Raw genomic sequence first — 22,938 nt, forward strand, 5'->3', positions numbered from 1 at the left:
AGGAGATTGCAACAAATGTCACAAGCAAGTGATTTATCGCTGCTCTCCCACTTTTTGTGTAATTTCTGCTCTTGCACAACATGGATAGTTGTCTAATTTGTCATCCATATAGATGTGAGTATTGAAGCACGGAGAATAGCTAAAATGCTAATTCTGTTTTCAGTATTTAACCTTTTGTTTGGTCAAAACCAAAATTCACGTCACAGTTTTTTTGGGTTTTTTTTTTCCCCCTTTTTTTCTTAAACTGGACTCCAGCTGTGGTGCACTATATATTTAAGGTTTGAGGTTTAGCTGTTTTTAGACCCATAGGAACAGACAGATGGAATGGGTGTTCTCTCTTTTCTCTCTTTCTTCTGTTTTGGCTTCACGTTGGTCCTCATCCTACCCACCCATGATTACTGTACACATGCGAGCCACCACAGAAGGGGTGGCTTTTTTGGGTGTTGACGATATAGGGGTTGGACTCAGCAGCGGCAGAGTTGTAAAGAAGGCTGTGATGGACAATTAGTGGTTTAGCGGTCTATGTCTGATAGATCTTTTACATGTGGTCATTCCCAAAATGGAAACAAGCCGTCACGTCGGTGAGCATGACCGATCCCCCTAGTCTTTGTGCATAAAGTGAATAGGTTGCCATCTGAGGTTGTGCTGAAGCTGACCGATTTAAAGCTCCTAATTGAAAAATAAGAGTTTATACAATGAGTATAATCAGAGCGGGGGGACAAAAACAGTCGACGTTCATTGTTTTCGTTGTTTATGTCACTCCTCTTATGATATTACAGCTCCACAATACAGAATTACGTGAGTGTACCAAAGCACAAAGTCTATTTGCTGCTGAAACCAAAGCTGGAGCGTGGCAATGAGAGCCTTGTTTAGTCGTATTTATCAGCACTGAGTATTCACACTTTGAAGTGGCAGCTCAGAAAACACTCCTCTGGAAATAGTGCCTCCTTTTCAGATGAATCCTCCAACGCACACTTATTTTTCCTTCTTTTTTTGGAGTTTTCTTGGACAAAGCCCTAAGATTCTGCCTCTCATATCCTCCCCTGCATGCAAATATATATTTATGCAGTGGCTCTCCAGTTTGCACATTAAATCTTTCTTTATTAGTGGGGTTTACACAAGCCTAACGCAGAGGCAGTGATTTTAAATTGAAGTATTGCCAAGTTAATATTCACTTATCCATGTTAAGCTCAGACATGGGTGGTGTTTTTATTTAGCCTTATTCTCTGGCTGTAATTACACTCCAATTAGGGCTCTGAGTACAAATGATTTCCATTGTGAATTAATCCACATATTATTTATCCCAATCAATTCATCTTGCTTTGTCTCAGCTGAAAATGTGAAGATAGTCAGTCAAACCAGTAATCAGCTGGGGATTCCTAATGATAATTTCTCTCAATCTGCTTTCAGTGTATGGGTTAGTTTCTGCAGCTCTACATAAACAATAATGATAATGGATTGGATTTATATAGCGCTTTTCAAGGCACCCAAAGCGCTTTACAATGCCAATTCTAAACTTCTAAAAAGATGTCCGTGCCCAGTAGGGGAGCTCGTGTCATTTGCCTTTCTTAGGGACATCTACACATGCATAAAACTGCCACTCTCCGAATTAACAAGTGAAAAGCTCATCGTTAAGCAGTCTGCCTTGATGACTCCTGATCCTGTGACTGCAGTTAGCAGGAATGCGCACGTTAGTTCAGAGCTGTGGGTGGGGTACCAGTGTGGAGGTGTGAACAGCTGTCCGTGGTACGGGGGTCGAGATCCACCCACATAAAGTAATTGTGTAAGCTCCCCCAAGGTCCAACCCTTTCCAAGCAGCACACTCAGTTTTACTTACACACAGCTCACAGGGATGCCTGAATGGACAGTGCTACCAGCACAGCATTCAGCCTCTCGTGTCTGCGCAGGAGGTCACGAGGGCAACTTCTCACTCATGTCTCTCTTTGTTCTCTTCCAGTCTGCTGCTTCATCAGATGGTGGTAAGTGCAACTCTTTTTTTTTTTTAATGAGAGTGTGGAGAAGAATTCAATCTGTGTGCTTATGAATAGTTACAATCTTAAAACTGAAGTCTTTTCAGCATTCATCGTTTGGTTCATTTTTGTTGTTTTTATTTCTCATTTTATATTCCGCCCTCAACACAGAACTTTGTAGCTGCTCAATAAAGTGACCTAATAAAAAGTCTTTTAGCAAGCATGATGTATTCGCTGTAGGCAGCATGCCTCGTTAACAATTGTTGTTTACCCAGCGTGGTTGGGTTGCTTTCATGGCTAAGCTTGGATGCTGTCTGGTCTTCCCTTTCATAGCAGTTTTAACAGCGCTTGCTAACAGGCTGACCGAGGCTGTGTTGAGGAGTGCAGCTCCGCTTCTTTCACCGTTGATGTGGATCAGACATGCACGGCTGTTTGCTTTCTAAAGCTGTCTATTAGCTGAGCAGCCAACAGTGTAGTAAACATAGGCCCTCAGTCCTAATACAATAAGCCAAGTCAAAACAAATAGCTTGTCAGAAAACCTCAGACCAGGACTCATTTGACCGTACTGTTAAAATAAATATGTTTACTCATAATTTATGGAAAACTAGTCTAATTTTAATTGGACATCTACTTTAACTATGATATGGTGTAGGCTTGGAAGGTCATACAGAGGCCACCTTATGTTTCTTTCCATTTGAAATGGGAATTTCCGAGTTCCCAGTCAGAATTTTCAATGGGAGCAACAGCCTCAAGTGGGACTTCCAACTCAGAAAGTCATACCTCCATTCCAGACACTTAGGAACCCATGAGTGACATCACTCCCCAGTTAGCTTGTTCCAGTTGTAATGTAATGTTAAAAAAAAGAAAAAGGAAAAAAAAAACATTTGATTTGATTCTTAGCACCACAGAGCCTGGTATTGCTAACAATACAGCATAGTACTTGTTTTTGTGTGCTTAAAAACAGCACGTCCTTGGATAGAGACTTTTCAGTGGTCTGCATATGGCAAATTTAGTGAGTCACAAATACACAACAGTGGCAGAAAGGATTAAAGGTTTTACAGGTTTACTACTGTTTACATTCACTGCTACTATCTTAGATTGTTAGCTAGCCGTGGGTGGTGCTGCCCTGACTTAACAAATTCAGACGGTGTTCCACATTCAGATTCCAACTGAGAACTTCCAGCTTATTTTGGAACGACCCATCAGAGCGGCACCATTGAGCCTGACTTAACAATCCAAGATGGCGGCTGTGCTTTTAAACATTGGTAAAGCAGTTTGTGCTGCTGTACTATTTGTACGTTTGCAGTCAGTACAACCACCGTTGTGTATTTGTGACTCGACAAATAAGCTACATGCAGACTGACCGTGCTCCACCCGTGAAAGCACAGTTTTTAAGTGCAACAAAAAAAAACTACTGCATGGTTTTGCTAGTGATGCTTGAAGTGTTCCACCTCGCCAAGGAGCAAAATAAATCCTTGGTTTTCCGACACATTCCGGCTACTGGAATGTGCTCAACTTGGGAGTGATGTCACTACCCGAGGTAAATAGAACGCAGCCTTACTCACTGTCAGTGATGTCATCTGCTATTTAGAGTTCTTTTATTTTGTTTGCAGATCTAGCCCACTCATGCAGGTGGATTGGCAAGATAAAGATATGCAATACTACACCTTACTTGCCCGTGCTACCATTCCTTTCTGAAATGTAAAAACAACCGCTTAATTTCGGTCGCCTGCGCCAGCGAATTGACTTTCCACAGAATGACAACCGTGTATGTGTGACCAATTTGGCTGAGACCCTTTTTGTTTTTTTTGTTTTTACTGTGCGCTCCTCACTCGATCTGCTCACAGCTCTAAAGTGGCCATCTGCCGCCATGATAGCAGGTACTGTGTAGGCCGAGGCCACCACTTTAGCTTTGTACCAGCTCCTGTATTGTCACCCACACTTCCCTGTGGCCTTCCCTGTAATCAGCTGTGTCGCCTCTTTCTTTCCTCCTTTTTATCCTCTGCGCTCTCTTTCTGCTGCTCCCTCGTGCAATGTGAGCAACCTCTGCTGTGTCTTTGTGCACTTCTTGCCTTTCTAGTCTAAAAAGCTTTAGGGTAAATTTTCCCCTCTCTAACAGGATCATTAATTTTCTGACAAATTGTGTGTTATTTCCTTTATTTCAGATTTGCTTCAGCTAAAGGAAAGGAAATTATTGAAGGTTGTGAGAATTTTGGGTGGACTGCAAGAATAGTATTAGCACGAGCGCCAGATGTGATTGATGTACCTACCTTTGGAAATTTCTGATTAACGAGGTTCTCATTTCCATTTGCCATGGATTTAATTGCAGTCCAACTGTAGCTTTCATTCTCAAAAACATTCGGTGAAGTTAAAACTGCTCAAAGGAAGTAAAACATACAAAACACCACTGTTATATTTAGAAAGGGTGAGAGGCCACAGTGGAGAATCTAGCTCTGGTACCCCCCCTCTGGCTGGAATTACCCTTTAGCATTAGCGCTCTCTAACCTTTGCACTGCGCTCTCCTGTCTCGCAGACTATAGTGGGATCCAGCTGCAGAGCTGCTGCAGCCAGAGCAGCCTGAACAGTAATGGCAGCCTTCCAGGAGCAGGCAGCAACCGAGGGGCTCCAGAGCAGCGTGTGGCCAGCTGGTCCTCCTGCTTTGAGCGTCTCCTCCAGGATCCCGTGGGTGTGCGCTACTTCTCGGTAAGCTGGGAGAAAGAATCCTTTCAGAGGTTATCAAGAGTGTTATTAAGGGGTTTGCTGAAAGCTTCTCTGTGCTTTAGATTTGAGTCACTGATGTAGATCAAAGTCCTGTAACTCCAGATGTTACTTTTGGGGACTAATGAGCAAAAAAGGAAAGAATATTTTGAATACTTGAGGCATTATTTAATATTTCTGAGATTAATAGAAACAAGCTCCAACTGCAACACGGACAGACGTGTTAGCAAACACTTCCAAATTATCTCTCTGCCAGTTTATTTTAGTTCTGTACTTGTTCAACTGATGACTAATATGCATCCATTTTAGCTCAATTCTGAGCTTCACTGTCTTCAGAGGGAAATATTTACATCCAGATGTACTATTAATATTAGTATTAAAGAGTTGATATATAGTGTAAAAAAAGCTGTAGCGTGATATAAATGAATTCTTTTCCGTCTGGTTAAAGTGAAGAGCCATTTACTAAAACTAAACCCTGGTGAGTGAGTGAGTTTATTGTCATGTACCATTTCCTCCCACATAAAAGATGTGCTTTTGAATTTAGCCCACAACACCTTCAGAAAGCTCAACATTAAGTTCTTCCATCCCAGAACCACCTCCCTCCTCACCTTCCCTCAGCACTGATCAGAGCGGCGCTCGCCTACACCATCCTGCGCCTACACTTACACCAATCTTGTTACATTACACCCAGTAATATCTGCCCGCTCGACTGGTCTCAACAGCAGCAGAACTGGAAAGATGAGAATGTGATCACCAGTTGAGATTACATAGACAGAGGAAAAAAAACCCTCTTTTACTGTGTGTTTCCACAGGAATTTCTCAAGAAAGAATTCAGCGAGGAGAATATCTTGTTCTGGCAGGCCTGTGAATACTTCAGTCATGTCCCTGCAACAGATAAAAAGCAGGTAAGCTACAGTGTGCAGCTGCAGATCCAGTCACAGTTTTGTTTGGGGGCCCACTGTGAATTGGTGGATTATCCCCTTTAACCAAAGATACAGGTCATACTAAAAAATATGAAGTGTTTAAGACCTGAGTTTTCTTTTTTCCCGTAAATCATTTGTCACACAATTAAATAAGTATTATTTATATATTCTCTTTTAGCTTGACAGTCTAGCATACTTTAAAGCACACTGCTAATTTCCTATAACGTATGTGGAGCTTTTATTTTGAATGGTAAATGGCCTGTATTTATATAGCGCTTTTACTAGTCCCTAAGGACCCCAAAGCGCTTTACACATCCAGTCATCCACCCATTCACACACTGGTGATGGCAAGCTACATTGTAGCCACAGCCACCCTGGGGCGCACTGACAGAGGCGAGGCTGCTGGACACTGGCGCCACCGGGCCCTCTGACCACCAACAGTGACTCAAGATTCAGCTACTCTAGCTAATCTACGTACTTCTCTCTAAAAGGTTCAGACTAAACCCAAGCTGCTCTCTTAGCTGATGTAGACTCTTAAAATGGACTTTTATTTTGAAAGGGAAACCAAAAAGAGGGGGAAGGCTCTAACATGGTGTGGTCGTATGCACTGCCTACAGACGGCTTTACAGTTGAATCTACATCATAGTTAGGTAGCCCCCCTGAGACCCTACAAAGTAACTTACGCCATGACCTGATGTGCACGTACCTGGAAATGTAACTACATCAACGCATTTACGCAACCCGCAACTATTGCACTTTTATTACTGAGATATTATCAACAATGACTTTAGTATAAGGAAGAAGTCATACCCTCATTATGAAGGCTCACAGGGGAAAAAAAGTGAGGATCCCGGAAAGAACAGTGTCCCGGGATTTTAATTTCTTTTTATTGTGGCTGGCGCTGCATATACAACACTTGGACATAAGCACAAGGTCATTAAGAGCGTGCGAAAGTATAAATGAATGCTGCCAAAGACATAAGCCACTTACCCAGGTTACAAGAAAGGTTCTAAAAAGACTTGTGCATACGTCTAACTGTAACAGATATCGCTTACATGTAGCTGATTACTGCACTAGGGGGCAGTGTCACAAACAGCCAGTATGTGGGCTAAGTAAATTTTTTGGTCCTTCAGCCAGCCATAGAAAAGGGCAAACTTATAGCATGCGAAAAGCTGAAGTGAAACTAAGTGTTAAAAACAGTCAAAAAAAAGTGCTGCGGCCACCATCTGTGCCTCTCATGCTTTATTTTGGTCTTATTTTGGATTTTTTTTGTGCTTTTTCCCATTAACTCCCCTGTTCCTGTTTCGGTCCACTTTTTCAACCAATCACCTTCAAGCTATGTAGAGCTGCATGGTTCTGGGTTGTTTAAGGACTGCATGCAAGCATGTTTCCATTAGATGCATACCCTTTTTTGGGGGGAAATCGCTAAACAAACCATAAAACAAGCATGATGGTGTTTGCGTCACTGGAGCATAGCATAATACACACACTCATCACATCTTGAGGGTCATTTATTTGCCTCAAATGCATCACTCAGAAAGCTGGTGCATTTGGCAGCAAAATGTTCGGTGGTTTTTCTTGAAATTCTCAACAATTCTCTTTCCTGCAGCTGTCCCAGAGAGCAGGGGAGATCTATAACAGCTTCCTGTCCAGCAAGGCCACCATGCCGGTCAACATCGACAGCCAAGCCCAGCTGGCCGATGACGTCCTAACCTCCCCAAGGCCTGACATGTTCAAGACCCAGCAGCTACAGGTAGCAATGAGAGAGCTGTTGAGTTTATTTATTAGTGTTCCAAATGAGGCAGCGGATAAATAATGCGGTGCTCCCGCAGTAATCAAAACATTCAACAAACAGTTTGACTTTTAGTGACAGGCCCTTTGTGAGAACCTCATTTGAATTCTTCAGTTGTTCGGTATCAAGCTGAGGATCAAGCTTTTTCTAGACAGTATTAATGGAGGAGGGATTCTGCGTGCAGTAGGGGGTTCTGTTCTCATCTAGCCTTTAGTCACTTAGCACAAGCATATTGGCTTTTTTTTGGTGGCCATCTGCATTTGTTTACAAAAGGGCTCTGAGGCTTTACCAGAGAGATAAACACAAACTGGCATACACCCACAGAGAACCTAGCACATACTGTACACACAGCACAGCCCCATAGACACACAGTCAGAGATCTGTATATTTTCAGTGTGCACATGAGTATGATTAAATTTTAACCGTTAAGGCCGCTGTCAAAACATGAGCTGTAACCATATGTTAACACTAGCAGCTTTTTGTCTATCGCACATCTTCTCTTCTCTTTTTATTTAGTTATGTATTTTTTTTGGTCCAAATTTCTCAAATCCTCACTTGCGATGTCTTACTCATCGCCCCCTCTCGCCACGTCTGCAGATCTTCAACTTGATGAAATTTGACAGCTATTCGCGTTTCCTCAAGTCCTCCCTCTACCAGGAGTGTATGCGTGCTGAGATGGACGGTCAGCCCTTGCCGGACCCCTACCAAATCCCCTGCAGCCCCGCCCCCTCAAAGCACAGTGCCAGCTCTGACCGCTCCACCTTGTCGACCCCCAAAAAGGTATAGCATTTATTAAAGACACCTCTCATGGAGTTGTGCGGTTGTTGTCCAGACTGACGGATAACGGGTCTATTTGCCTCCCAATCCACAGGACGTCAGAAAGCAGCGCTCGGGGAGGTCACTGAATGAAGACGGCAGAGACGAGAGCGCCGACAAGAAACGTGGCTTCTTCTCTTGGTCACGCAACAGGAGCTTTGGGAAGGGTCCAAAGAAGAAGGACATCGGAGACATTAACCTCGGTAAGGAGTGAACTGACAACGGTGAATGTTTCAAACATCCCCGACACAAACGTCTGCAGTGCTCAACTGTCCTTGAATAAGACACCAAATCAGTGCCAGCTCCAGGGCTGGAGTGAGATACATGCAGGGTAGAAGTGAAGAAACACAGCTGGAAGTCTCTCACACACTGAGAAACACACAGACATACCACTGGTACCCTGGCAAAAACATACTTGTTGCGTCCTGACACACTCAGGAGGCCCAAGGAAGGGTTTAAAAGATAGTGATAGTTTTGTGAGGTTTTAAAACCAACTACAATTCCGTTTTCTGACTTTTAGGCTTACATCAGTAATGATTACTTGTAGTTTCTTTCTCATTCTCATTCTGTTCTTACTTAATGTGACTAAATATACATTTTACACTCTCTCTCTAAATGCATTTGTCCTGAAATGAAACTCCAACTCCCACTCATATCCTTTATTTATTCTCTTTGATAAAACGCGCCTTTCTGTTTGCCAAAATCTTCCAGTGACCAACTTCGATACTGAAACACTGTTATTAGTCATATTACACGTCGGTGTTGCATATTGTAAGTGTCATGTAAAATGAGCAGTGCGCTCATGTCTCTCTGACGTCCACTAATCTGTCGTACTCTGCGCTGCACTGTGCAGATTACTGGGGCAGTAATGGGAGGAGGGAGTCCCAGGGCTCCTTGTCATCCGGTACCAGTCTGGAGATGCCCATTTCCTGCTCCGCTGGCAAGATTGAGGTAAGACTCCTATGGACAGGTCACCATGGCAACACAGAGCTCAATGTCTGGTGAAGCTATTATAATAGGGCCGCAGCAGTTTTTTTATATACTTCTCAGACCATGGAGTGTTTATGGATATATATATATATATATATATATATATATATATATATATATATATATATATATATATATATATATATATATATATATATATATATATATAAAAATATTAAAAAGTATTTATTTATGTATGCATTTATTTTTAATTTTTTGACCATAGTCTGATAATCGCCACTCGGTTGGAGCGTGGGAACGTGCTCCCAAACAGTGCAGCGTGCTGCTACCCAACGGCTCCTGCTCTTCTGTCAGCCTTCGGCCAGGTGCCTCCATCAGGGAAGTCCTCCAAGAACTCTGCCAGAACATTAGTGTCAATGTTGCCGCCGTTGACCTTTTCCTGGTGGGAGGAGACAAGGTGAGAACAAACTGCTGACAAATGCTGCATACATCTGCTGCTGCTGTCCCAGTAAGCTAAGCACTGCTACAGAAACAATTTGAGCGGAGTTATTCAGCTGTGCTTACACTAAGAAAATAAAATGTAGCCTTTAGGAGTCTCTCCCAAATAGAGACTTTTGAGTTCTGTAGAACTTATCAGAAGGAAAAAGACAAAGCTTTGGTTTCAAAAACTATCTGAGAGTCATCAAAGAAAGGGTAGAAGAAACACATTATCTCACATAGAGGTCACATTCTGTTTACTGCTTACTCTGACTGATATAGGATTTTTAAGACTGATACCAATACCAATATTCGGTTACTTGAAAAGCCAATATGTTGGCAAATATTTCTTTTTAATTCGAGATACATGAAACAGACGTATTTCCCTAAAATTTGTTATGTGCAAATATTTGTGATTCCTTACTGACATAATATGACAACGCAGTTTAAACGTAATCTTGTTGCAACGATTCACAGATTACTCATTTACACTCCTTGTTTTGCTGGGATCAGCTGATTGTTGCGTTTGTGGTGTTCTAAAACTGTTGCCAATACGGATGCTCCAATGTGTCCTCTGTGGACAAAGTGTGTAACCTCTTAAAATGGTCTTTTATTGGCCTTTGGAAATACTGATACCAATAGATCAGAAAATGATCAGCCTTCTGAGAAGCTCATCTATGCCAAAACCCAGTTTTCAAAAATCTAATTTTAAGATAAAGGATTGCGTGTGCCATGCTTAATAATATAATGAAGCAGGTGTGCTTCCAGGAACCCCCCAAAGAAGTATTAGCCCTATTGATATATCTGTCAGGCATCGGATAGTACAGGGAGGTGTGTCTCTCTAATATAAGCTGGGGCACCCATAATTATTCACTAAAAGCTGATGAAGTTTGAAACAGTGAACATGATAATCATTACTTTGAATGAGGAGAGTGTCAAGCTGACATTTTTCACAATTACAAAAACAAAACAAAAAAAAAATGCACATAATTACTAGAGATGGACTGATCCGATATTACGTATCGGTATCGGTCCGATACTAACCTAAATTACGGGATCGGATATCGGAGAGAAATAAAAAATGTAATCCGATCCATTAAATATCAAAAAAGCACCTCACAAAACTTGCGACATGGCCTAACTCGGCTCATAACCGTAGCACGTCGGAGCAGTGTGCGTCACGTGATAGAGCGGCTGTGTGTATTTGTAGCCTCGCTAGCAATCCGGCATTTCATCTCCGAGGAAGTGATTCCAGAGAGAAGTAAAGCAAGTGTGTAAGTTCGTCTCTGAATGTTTGTAAAGCATTCCAGCGTTAAGCTTAACAACTGATATATGGAGCGACTGCCTCTTCTCTCTTCCTCCCTCTTCTGCTGCTACTTCAATCATGAAACTGATTAATGATCAGCTGATCGGCTTTTCTGTCGTGAGTCTGTCTCTCTTCATTGTTTTTGGCCCACTTCGTGCCAGAAAAAGGAAACCAGCGGCTGAACAACAGCAGCATGTTTAATCTGTTGTTAGAATTTATTGAATATTAATTTCTACACCAGGATCCTTTTCTATGTAGCTGACGGCTGGTAACTGTGCAGGGGCGGATCTAGCAAAGTTTAGCCAGGGGGGCCGATAGGGCATGAACAGGGAAAAGGGGGCACAAAGACATACTTTTCTTTCTTATTCTCATTTAAAATGTCGAGCTTTTAATAAATAATTATCTGAATCTTACACCCAAAGTTTTAATCTGATGTAAAAAGTATAGAAGTCCATTACTGTATATAATAACTGTTAAGTCTAATATACCCTAGTAAGCTAGTACTTTTTCCTTTGGGAAGGTACCATCTGTGCAGTCTGCAATTCTGTTGAAGAAAGATGTTGAATCTATTTAATTATTCTTGAAAAATAATTTATTTCTGTGCATTTTTTTTCCACATTGCATCAAATTAAAGTTGATTACGTCGATTAAGCATCATGAGGTTGAGGGGGGGGTGGTTCCTTTTTTTTTTTTTTTTTTTTTTTTTTGGGAGCAACCCTATTGGTTACGTTGCTTACTCTTTAAAATACCAGAATAGGGAGGATGGAGTAGGTTTAAGTTCATTAGATTGATCAGTATTGCTGAACTATGAAATATTTTGGGTGCAGTGTATTTTTTACATACAGGTATAACAGAATAGCTTTAGTGTTGTTGTTTATTTAAACTTGAGTTTGAACAAAATGCAGCAAGATAAAAAAAAACAGTTTTATTGATTAAAAAACACTATATCGGATTCATATCAGTATCGGCAGATATCCAAATTTATGATTTCGGTATCGGTATCGGACATAAAAAAGTGGTATCGTGCCATCTCTAATAATTACCTTGAAAAAGGAACTTCAGCAGGCCGGGGTGTGTCTTGTGACTTTATAATTTTTACGTCATCTTGACAAAATTAGTGTACACAGTTTAAAGATGATGGATGTATAAATACCACATACTGCACAAATGTATGCACATTTTATGTGTTTTTATTTGATGTAGGTTTGGGAGAGAGCAGGGGTGGAAGGTGAGGGGGGGAGTGTTTTTACTACTGCTGCATATTACTGTGAAAACAAATCTTTGTATGCTGCTGCAAAAACAACAAAAATGTTTTAAAAAAAGATGATGGATGTGCCGCGATCTTGGCCGTGTGACCTCGTAAAAAGATGACGGAGAGAGAAAGAAGCAGAAGATTTTTCACTAGGCAGTTAATTCTAACAGCAGCTCGTTAGAGGTGCATGAAAAGTCACTGATTCTAATAACGGCGAGAATGAGGTGAAGTGAAATGTGATGATCAGTGCTCAGTGTGAAACAGAAGCCTCGCACTTGAGCTAAGATGGCAGATATTTTCCATATTTACAAAAAAACAAATACTTCCAATATCCAGACACTTAAATATTTGGGTACAGCACACCTGAGGAGTACTTGTTAGCAAATATAAGCAGCGAAGTGAATTAAAAAGAGAATTACAGATAATTTGTTTTTTTCATTGCTGTTTATAGCGCTCAATACTGTGTTTGATCCTGGCTCTTTATGTGCTGCTAATGTGCAGTTTTATGCTTTTTTTTCCCCTCTTAGCCTTTAGTGTTGGACCAAGACTGTATGACACTAAGCTCCAGAGACCTGAGACTGGAGAAGCGCACTTTGTTTAGGTATGAACAACCGATCAGTGTTCCCTTGAGTCTGTTAATCGCCTTCAGTTTCTCATTTTGCGTTTCTGCTTTCATTGCTGTCACATTTACTTTGATGCTCTCGGCTCACTGGTAGGTTGGATCTGGTGCCCATTAACCGCTCTGTGGGGCTGAAAGCCAAGCCGACCAAGCCAGTCACTGAGGTCCTGCGGCCCGTGGTGGCCAAATATGGTCTCCACCTCGCTGATCTTGTGGCCAAAATAGTAAGTTGTCCCCAGTGCCTTAATCCTTTTGAAACTCCCGTGTGTCCAGACAGCAGCCTGTGTAGTGTGTGACTGTGCCACAGGGTGGAGTATCATGGTTAGGGGGGTAAAACGACCGCATCCTTTTCCATCTCTACACAGTGGTTAGCACTCTGACTCAGCCCAGCCTGCTAAGACGAAACACCGGGGCTATAATTAAGAATGACGACACTCCTCAAACATGCCGACTCTCTACTCCTCCCCCTAAACCCCTGTCAGATTTATTTTAGTCCTGTGGGTTTCCAGGCATTATACTGTATTATACAGTAGACCAGAGCTGAAAGGTGGTTTATAAACTAAGCAAAGGAACACGCGCGGCAGCAGTATTTAGATTTCCGCACAACAGGTGAGGATACTAACATGTTGACCTTCAAATTTTATTTTATAATAGAGCGGCGAGACTGAGCCTCTGGATCTGGGTGCCCCCATATCAAGTCTGGACGGCCTGCGAGTTGTGCTGGAGCGAGCAGATCCCTGTTCAGTCAAAGGTAGAATGGAACAAAAAAAAAACCAAAACTGGTTTGTCCTTTCTCATGAAGGTACCAGAAAAATGTAAATCACGCCCACCTCTGTCATCCTGCTGATTAACGTGTACGAGTTTTTGCAAGACGTCTCTCTCATTACGCCTCAAGCACCCTCTCCTCCCCTCTCTGTCTCACGCTCTTCCTCATCAGTTTCTCACCCCGATGACTTTTTCATGTACACATCTCTCTGTTTCTCTCTCTCTCTCTCTCTCTCTCTCTCTCTCAAATAGACAAATCCAAGTCTTCCTCCTTAAAAAGTCACCCAACCCGGAGTTTTTCTGCGACAGTGAGTACTCGTCACATCTTTATTCTCACACAATGATAAAAAAAGTGGTGTTTTTGTCTTTTTCTGCTGCTGCTTCTGCAACATCATTTAATAACATTATTAACACTGAGCCAATGCTAAGCTATCAGTTGGTGTTTACTTCCTTTTTTTATATTATTATTATTACTGTTATTTTGGGGTCTTCCTCTTCCTAACACTGCCTATGGCTGACTCACTCGCTCCTGTTTTCTCCGCTCGAGTTATTGCACCATATGAAGGCAGGTCCTGCTTAGTCTGGATTCTATCAGGGTCCTTAAAGACACACCCGACAGATGGACCAAGCTCATCTTTACCTGAAGGTCTCAGTAAATCTGGACAAACTGCTCAGTAGGGTGCTTAGCAGCTCGTGCTTAGCTTCGCCCCATCCCACCCCACCCCTTACGACCTCCCCGCACAACACATCGTCCCTCCATCCCCTTAATAGAGTACCTTGTTATTGTTGAATCTGCAGGGAGATGAGAGGTCAGCACCAAAGGACTTTTCTGTGAGGCCAAGTGGACCAGACTCAGCACTCCCAAGGGATAAGAGAAAACAGAAAAAGATTAATATAGATGAAGCTGAAGGTAAATCCCCCTTTTTCTCCTTATTTGTCTTTCTTTCTTTTCTTTTTTTCAACTTGTGGTGGAATTCTTAGCTTTGCTTTGCCTTTAGGACTAACTTGTGTCTTTGTTAGTTCCATGAGGGTTCTTTTCTCTTAAGAGGAGCGAGGCCGCTCTGCTGCACGTCACACCCAGCTAATCCTTTTCTTCCGTGTGTTTGGAAACTTTCAAGTGAGGAAATGTGCTTGAACTGTGTTTTCCAGAATTCTTTGAGCTGCTGAGCCGGGCGCAGAGCACCCGAGCCAACGACCAGCGTGGTCTCCTGAACAAAGACGACCTAGTGCTTCCCGACTTCCTGCGACTGACTCCGCCCACTTCCTCTGTCTCCATGTCCTCCGACCTGGCCTGCTCCACCCCCAACTCCCTGAAGCCGATTCGAGAGAATGGCATTCCCTCCCGGAGCCCCCTCACTTCCAGCCTACGCTCGGAGAGCCTCGACTCCTCTCTTAGCTCCAGTGCGAATGGACACTCCAGGCGGTGCCTCATGCCCCCTCCACGCCACCCAACCTTTGGCACTCACATGTCTCCCATCCTCCGGCCCTCAGACACCCGTCCAACCCTCCGCACCGTGGAGGAGGACGCCAACACCGACCTGACTCTCATCGGTGAAGGCGACATCAGCAGCCCCACCCTGCTGCCTCCTTCACCATCCCCTGTGTCGTCCTTCGATAGCAGCCTGCCGGCAGCCAACTTCACCCCGCCACCGCCCTGCTCCCAGGCTAAAGACACGGGTGAAGAGGGAAAGTCCAGTTCAGGTATTTCTACAGTGTAACAACCTAACACTCGGTGTGTTTGTGTGTGTGCTTGTGCGTGTGTGTGTTGTACATGCATGTGTGTGGTCAGGAACAGGACCACTTTGACAATAAAACTCCCTCTACACTGACTCTGATGCACTTTAATGACAAATTGATATCGACTCTTTCTCAGTTTGCCTGATTCGTCTTTATCAAGCTCAGCAAAGCATGTGTGTGATTGATCATGATGATTACACTACTCAAGATTGATCTGTAAATAACGACCTGTGTATTTTGTTCCGTGAGTAACGTTTACTTGTACATCACCTCCCTCGCCACAAATCGTTGAGTTGAACATGTGACTGACATTAGCGGATTTCCAGTGATATATTTTGTCCTTTTGGGTGCATGCAAAATGTGACTGATTGCAGGTCTGTTGAATATCAATGAAATATACACAATGCGTAGAGATTAACGATCAATATTTGACAGTTATGTGGATGCTAGATGTTGTACCGAAGGTTAGAAATCAGAGGAGAAAAAAAAAAGATCAGCTTTCATGTACAAAAAAAAAGAAAATTGAGCCAGACACAGTGTTGGACCTGCAAATACCTAACAGTCGGTACATATAAATGCTGTATCCCTATCCATTCCACCTCCTCTCGTTAAGAGCAATTCAACAATGTCCGTGTCAAAAAGCTAGATTTTTTTTTTCCTTCTCTTTTTACGCAATGCTACAAATCCGGTGAGCCATTAAACAGCTCATGCTGTAGCAGTTTGAGCAACGGTGAAAAATTATTAGTCATTGGAGGACAAGTGCTCCTTGGCGTTCGTGACATTGTTGAAGTGCCTGTCATTCTTTACCAGGCTCATTCGCTCTCTAGGTGCCTGTTTGTAGATAATCACTGCCAATAATCTCTGTACCTGTGATTGAATAGATCTAATAAATGTTAGAATTGGAAATCACTCTCGTCTGTCTTTTTACACGTTTGTGACATCAGTCCCCCCCCCCCCACTCCTCCCCTCTCTCCCCGCCACCCGCCGCTTGTCCTCTCCACCTCCACATGCCTCCTCCCGTTCTCTCTTAGCTTTTTTTGTTTAATTTGTTTTTTCTTTTTCTTTTTTTTGTTGTTGTTCTTGTCTTGTGGCTTCCTCCTCTCATCAGCTCCCACTCCTCCGTGTCCTTCCTCGTGCGCGCTCATTTCACAGTGTCACTGCTCGCTGGGTGTCTTTATTTTTTTTACTCCTAGGATCTCTCGGTGTGGTGTGTGTTTATTCGGTGTCGGTGCTCAGCCGACCTGCTTCTTGCTGTTGCTGTTGTTGATGATATAACACATATTACTTTTATTTCTTTAAATTGGGCCACCGCTGTTCGCGTGTGTGTGTGTGTGTGGGTTTCGCATTGGGTTTGCAAAGCTTTGCCTCGGCATTGGTTCATCGTGCTCTGAGTGCATGGCTATCTCCCGCACACATTTCCCGCCTTTATGTGTTTTTTTTTTCCCCGCTCCTCCGTGCATATGTGTGTGTTGTCTGTGATGCTATGTGAAGTGAAGTAGTGATTTGATCTGTGACAGTGTTGCTTTGATATCCTACATGTGATGATCGCGGCTTTGAGTTGAAGCCTTTCCTGACACGCTGTGAAGTCGTCAGAAAAGAAGATAACCACACTCCTGTGTTCCAGCTACAGAGCAGCTCTGGCTGCTCTTTTTGATGCACCTCAAAGCACTTTTTTTAAAGGGGCACAAACATGACCTTATTGCCTTGTCTTCGTATCTACGCTTTTAATGCAAAGCAGGGCTTACACACACAAGACGAGGAGGATAAATCGAAGCTTTTTCAGCTTTCATACAGCCTCATTCCTCTTTTCTGGTTGCTAAGCACATCAGGCTGATTCTTCCCACCACCGGGCGCCATGGTAACCTTATCCACGAGTTGTCTGAGCTACAGATAGAAACTGTCACTACTGGTTTTCATCTATCTCCCTGCCTCTTTCTCTCCGTTTCTCTTTTCTCTCGCTTGCTAGAACGGGAGCAGAGCAGTGATTCGGTATGGCCACGCTTTTAGCGCAGTTTGCCACCTTGGTATCACCAAGGCTGTGCTGGGATCTGTACAGCGCGCAGCGAGCAAAAACGCCTCCACTTTCTCACTTTTTAGACTTTATGAAGTTGTTACATTTGAGTTTGGGTGGAAAGTTAAGCTCGTTGGCTTTCTTTATAAGTTTAAGACAAAGTAAACCACCCACAGAGTACAGTTACATCTTTAATTCCAACTGCAGCGAAGCCAATGTTGTGCAGTAGCAGCGTTCCTCTTCTTTTATCTGTCATCCTGCTGACTTCAGGCACTGCAGAGTTGTCTCCTCGCTTTCTGTATTACTGTTAGACTGACGCCCTCTGCTGTTCCGAGAGAATAAGAATACAGTAATTGCTGCTTTGGTAGCTCGACATGGATCTCATTTTAATGTCATGCAGAAAGTCAAAGACATCCTTTCTACAGCAGCAGAAGTGCATCGCGGTACCATTTTTTACATTTCCTCTAATTCTACTGGAAAGTCACCAGTGTGCACGCATGACAGTTACACAAATATCTTGAACTGCATATGGTTTGAATCCAAAAGAAGGCTAAAGTTCTTCAGTGATCTGAAGCTTTTAGTACCTTTAATGGGCACATCGGTCTAAATTAAAGCCCTAATTAAACTATAAAAGACAAAAACCAGAAAGGAGAACCAGGGCTGAACTTGATGCTCCCTCTTACTCCACGGCTCTGTGGGGAATAGAATGCCCACTAGGGGGCGACATTACACAGTGTATCTCTACACAGCACTGATTCAGACTCAATTTAAAGTGTGTTTAGTTAAGTCAACAATAATGCTGCCCTCTTCATAAACAAGAACAGGCGGCCATCTTTGTCTGAATACTAAGCAATAAATTACAGAAGTGAATAATTCAGCAAGTTCACGACAAGAGCTTGTTTGTCCTGAGTTTTCTTTTTCTTCTTATACACTCATGCTGAGGGAAGATTAAAGGATTCCTTGGGGTAGTTGAGACTCTATCTCAGGGCATTACAAAGTGCTTTGTAATGACTCGATTTCAGCTGCCTGCACCTGAGGCACCATGCCACTGAGCTGTCCTTCAAGCCCGCTTCACCCGTTTCTTCCTCTTCTGTCCTCGAAGCTGACAGCTGCTGATCCCCGACTGCTTTAGCATCCATCTGGCGGTCAGAGGAGGGCTTGATGTGGATCTTTTGCAGGGAGACTAAGTGAGGACTGGAGCTGGTTCCGTTCCATTCTGGCTGCTCGAGCTCAGCGCCCTGCTGCCGCCATGGCTGCTGAAAGGAGTTGCCACAGGAGGAATGGCCATGTTGTGCCTCATTATCACATGGTGCAGAGCAATCAGCAAGCACACTACTGAATACATGCATGAGAAGTGTGTATGTGTAAATGGTAGAAGTGCACACACCAGGTCCACAAATTACATTTGAGTAATGGCTACATGAGTTTGATCTCCCATGACTAAGCAAAGTAAAGCTTATGTTATAAGCAAAAACCATATTTAAACCCTATTATGTGAGTAATATTAAAAGGTTTAACATATCAGTACAAAGCCAGGTGGCTCAGTCAGTGGTCTTTAACAAACTGCGATATTAACAACCTCACTGTGGGGGCTGAGAACAGAGAAGCCTTTCCCAAATTTTCTAGTTTGTGACTAGAGCTAAAACAAACTGCGACTTCATTATTCTTTTGACATAAATTAATTTTTATAGTTGATTAATTGTTCCAGCCAGGCTAAAGTTTGTCTGTAGGTGTGAGGGTTTGCTGTGTTCCTCTTCTGTGATTGTGGACTGAATTACCCCCAAATGATTTTGTACCAACAGAATAAGACTTTAATTAAAGGTAGGGTTTGTGAAAACCTATGTCTTCACTATTTTCTCTCACATTCTATAGATTGCATAAAATAGCCATTAACTATTATTTAATAATTGGCCTGAACATAATCCACATGTATTGCCCTATTAGCAAGCAAAGCAAAATTCAAGTAACACTAGAAATGCTTTGTAAGCAAAATGAGGTAAAACCAGCAAACGCGAGTGCTGGAAACTATTACACAACTGGAAAAGTACTTGTAGGTTTTCTCCCCCACCCCCCAAGTATGATTGTTCAAGCTGTTGCAGGATAGATAGGTTTGCTGAGAGTCTACACGAGGTCAGCTGTTGGAGCTCACTGACAGTGTTTACATATATATCGGACAGCAACGAATAACAGCCAGTCGAGTTCAGAGCATCTGTGTGTTGAAGTGTAGTGCTTATGTCCGTGTGTTTACAGTCTCTGGAGGCCACATGGTTCACATGAGATGTGGAAAGTTTATCACCCATAGTTGTAACACCAGCATCAAAAAGAAACACTGGCTTTGTGGCTTCTTGAGTGCGCTTGCATTAGCGAAGAGAGGGGAAGTTTGAGCATGTTTTATTTATTATCCTGTAGGGGACTTGCGATGAAGTCATGCATCTCTGGGGTTAAAGGAAATAAAGACAGTAATGTTCAGATGTGTCGCATCAGATTTTATTGCACTGAATTACTGTACAGTACATACATTACAATGTACAATACAATACTGTACATATTTAATCCTGTCAGTTTTTAGTCCGATCTTTCTGACGAACCAGCTATAAAGTTGAGCAAGTTTAAGCAGAAGTGGTTATGTCATCAAGTCTATCATGACAACAGCTGGGATGATTACACAACTATAGAATGCTTGAAATATAAAAAACAAGCCCACTATTCAACTTAAAATCAAGCAAAGTGGAGTTAAAATGTGCACTTGCATGGTGTGACAGATTTTGCTTGAGTGCTTTTGAAATCTGGCATTGACGTGCTAAACATCTGGCCGTCAGCCAGTGTAATGAGAGGTAAAAGAGATGTGAAGGCCAAGAATGAATAGTTTTGCACATCTGTGCAGTCACTCCTGTGTAAATGAACATTTTTGGAAGCCACATTGATTATCTAAAGCTGCACTCAGTGTTTCTGTTAAACAACAGATCAACATATAAAATATAAGGTAAGAGGAGCTGCACTGAGCCCGGTGTAAATGGACTGTAACAAAAAGATGGAAGTAGCTACCCAGACAAAACAAATTATCAAGTTATTGAATATTGGTTAACACCGGCAAGCATGGTTGTCAAGCTGCGAAACTGCACAAAATGTGTGGCTGCACATCGCGCTAATTAGATAGCCGCTAATTAGATAGCCGCTAATTAGTGCTAACATATTAATTAATACTTGAAATTTACCCACCGAAAATGGAGTGCAGTGTTTTCAGGCAGGCTGTTTGTACATTATTTGTAAAAAAACAAAAAAAACCCAAAATGAAATGCTGTCAGGAAGAGGAAATTAGCTGAGTCCAAATTGTTTAACATGGCAGTCTCTGGGGATTGGAGTCAGCTCCAACTGGCCATTAATGGAACTGCGGTTTTTTAGCACTTCCTGCATTGACTTCAGAAAGCGGGTGTAGCTTACAGAGTATTAGGATTTCTAAAGCGTGATTATACCTTCTGCTTGGATCAGACAGAGTGATGGTCCGTGTGGACATCCATGTGTTTCACTTTTTATTTTTGTGGCTCATCCATCTACTGCTAACTACACGCGCAGTAGATGGATGCAGTGGACTTCAAAGAAGTATGATTACTTGGCTGTTGGGTCTGCTTATTTATTTCCCAACATCATCCTGCATATAATGTTAGAAAACTATTCCCCAGGATCTTTTGTTGGTGGACTTGGTGGACATGGGTGCTCACACTAGAAGCAATTTGCCTATTGGCTGCTTTTTAGTTGACGGGTGATCACTGGTGGACATTCCAGGCTTTGGTTGCTTGTCCTTCATTCTTATTGGTAATCTCACACCTCAAAGTTGAGAAAGGTTTAACTTGGCACCTACCTACTTTTTGCATTCACTAGCAGAAATTTTGCTCTCTGTCGCTTACAGTTACAGTAAACGCTTACAGTAAATGTCACTTTTGGTGGTCTGTGGTTGCCATGTTGGTGCTAGTATGATGTTATATAATTTGAATGCAGAATGGGCCATCCCACCCATCATCTGCAATATCCAAGTATCTCTTGGATGTCCATTATAAATCAATTTATCTTATATCTTCCATGTTTTGTTTTGTTTTTCTCTCCCTTGCACAGAGGCGACAGAAACGATCCCTAATGCTAAGTCACCTAAAAAAGCCAACGCTGCACATACCATTCAAGAGGTGATGGATGTGGAGGGAGTACATCTAGAAGAAGGAACAGCGGAGACATCCCAGGGTGAGGACTCTGAGCTGAGTCTGAGTTTTCAGGGCTATGTCGCTGAGCTGCGACAGTGCCAGAGCAAAATGAGAAACGCCCAGATGCCCCAGAACGGCCGCAACCAACCAGAGAGCCAGGACTGCAACACAGATCTGTACAAGGCCACCATCGTCTAAAGGGACCCCCCCCCCCTCCCCATCCCCACTGCTGCACTTTTAAAGCCTGAGCGACTGTTGTTTGAGGAGATGTAGTCAAACAATGTGCTGCATGTACAAGTTGTCCGTTTTCTTTACTAAAGCATCAATATTATGGTGATGGATATTGTATATTTGTTTAAAAACAGTTCAGGCATCTTGTTGACTTCTAGTACCGGTTGTAATTTTGGGACAGTGATATATTTTGTTATTGATATGCTTTGATAATTAACTAATTTGAGCCATGTTAGGCTAAATAATAATACCACAGAAGAAGCCTGAAACTCACTTTGGGGTACCAGTTGATAATAATTGTACACAATTTAAAAAGTGGAAATGACTGAGAAATAGGACACTGCTTGATAAGAAGCTGCTTAACATCTTCTAAACAAAAAAACAATGTAATAACCGGCAGCCTTCTGGTGGTGGAAACCAAAAAGTTAAAGCTCAGGAAAAATGCTTGTTCAGGTTCTTGATAACAATTTCGAAACCATCACCAAATGATTTAATGAGCTGTTAAGCTGTTTGGGTATATTGAGTTTTACATTAAAGTCCCAATTAACTGTCCACCTATTACCTTTTTCTGCTAGTCTTGCGCTGAGAAAAGTTGTGAGATGCAATTAAAATAGCAATGATAATTTAAAAATCTAGAAAGTAAAGCTTGACTTTTGTTTTACGTGTCCTGATTAGAAAGTAGGACCACATGCTAGGAGAGGACTCTTAGATATTTGACTATTTCTTGTTCATATTGTCTTCCTGTGTTGTACAGATGACACATAACAGTACCTCTATTGTCTGTACTTTCTGCTTCTGTGGTTGTGAGGTTGTCCAAATTGTTGAACAATTAAAAGGCTTCGATGACTCTACTTTCAACCAACTGTGTGTCTTTGCTTTTGTGCTTTCATCGGGTAAACGAGGGGGGGATACTTCAAATGTTTCTTTGTTGTTGTATCTAATCCAAAGTCTTCATTTCATACTTGGTATATTGGACCAGCTCAATGTGTTTGCTAAGTTAGTTAGAGCTGTCAATAATTAACAACGTAGTCTTCAAGGCTGAATGATTTCCCATCTGGAAAGTTCACCTTCACTTGCTACTTATGTGCTAGTTAGAGGCCCAGCCTCCTCTTTGTATTTTTAGCCCAACATCTGGAGGAAGATTATTACAGCTGGTGAAAATTAGAGGTTAGATCGC

The 22,938-nt window shown here is 42.4% G+C and overlaps 1 protein-coding gene across 3 annotated transcripts in view; it reads left to right on the forward strand.

Annotated features, from left to right (window-relative positions):
* Positions 1-22,669, forward strand: part of rgs12a (regulator of G protein signaling 12a) — a 44,262-nt gene extending 21,593 nt beyond the window's left edge. For all 3 annotated transcript variants that reach the window (XM_085140353.1, XM_085140336.1, XM_085140347.1), the window contains exons 4-18: positions 1,958-1,979; positions 4,504-4,673; positions 5,501-5,593; positions 7,221-7,364; positions 8,001-8,183; positions 8,275-8,422; positions 9,073-9,170; positions 9,436-9,627; positions 12,733-12,806; positions 12,922-13,048; positions 13,479-13,575; positions 13,842-13,897; positions 14,388-14,499; positions 14,739-15,290; positions 21,448-22,669. In XM_085140353.1, coding sequence (XP_084996479.1) covers positions 1,958-1,979; positions 4,504-4,673; positions 5,501-5,593; positions 7,221-7,364; positions 8,001-8,183; positions 8,275-8,422; positions 9,073-9,170; positions 9,436-9,627; positions 12,733-12,806; positions 12,922-13,048; positions 13,479-13,575; positions 13,842-13,897; positions 14,388-14,499; positions 14,739-15,290; positions 21,448-21,728 — 2,349 coding nt within the window. In that variant the 3' untranslated portion in view covers positions 21,729-22,669. The remainder of the gene's footprint in view (positions 1-1,957; positions 1,980-4,503; positions 4,674-5,500; positions 5,594-7,220; positions 7,365-8,000; positions 8,184-8,274; positions 8,423-9,072; positions 9,171-9,435; positions 9,628-12,732; positions 12,807-12,921; positions 13,049-13,478; positions 13,576-13,841; positions 13,898-14,387; positions 14,500-14,738; positions 15,291-21,447) is intronic.
* The last annotated feature ends 269 nt before the right edge of the window (positions 22,670-22,938 follow it).

Source organism: Neolamprologus multifasciatus, chromosome 3, assembly GCF_963576455.1.
Source record: "Neolamprologus multifasciatus chromosome 3, fNeoMul1.2, whole genome shotgun sequence".
Lineage (NCBI taxonomy): Eukaryota > Metazoa > Chordata > Actinopteri > Cichliformes > Cichlidae > Neolamprologus > Neolamprologus multifasciatus.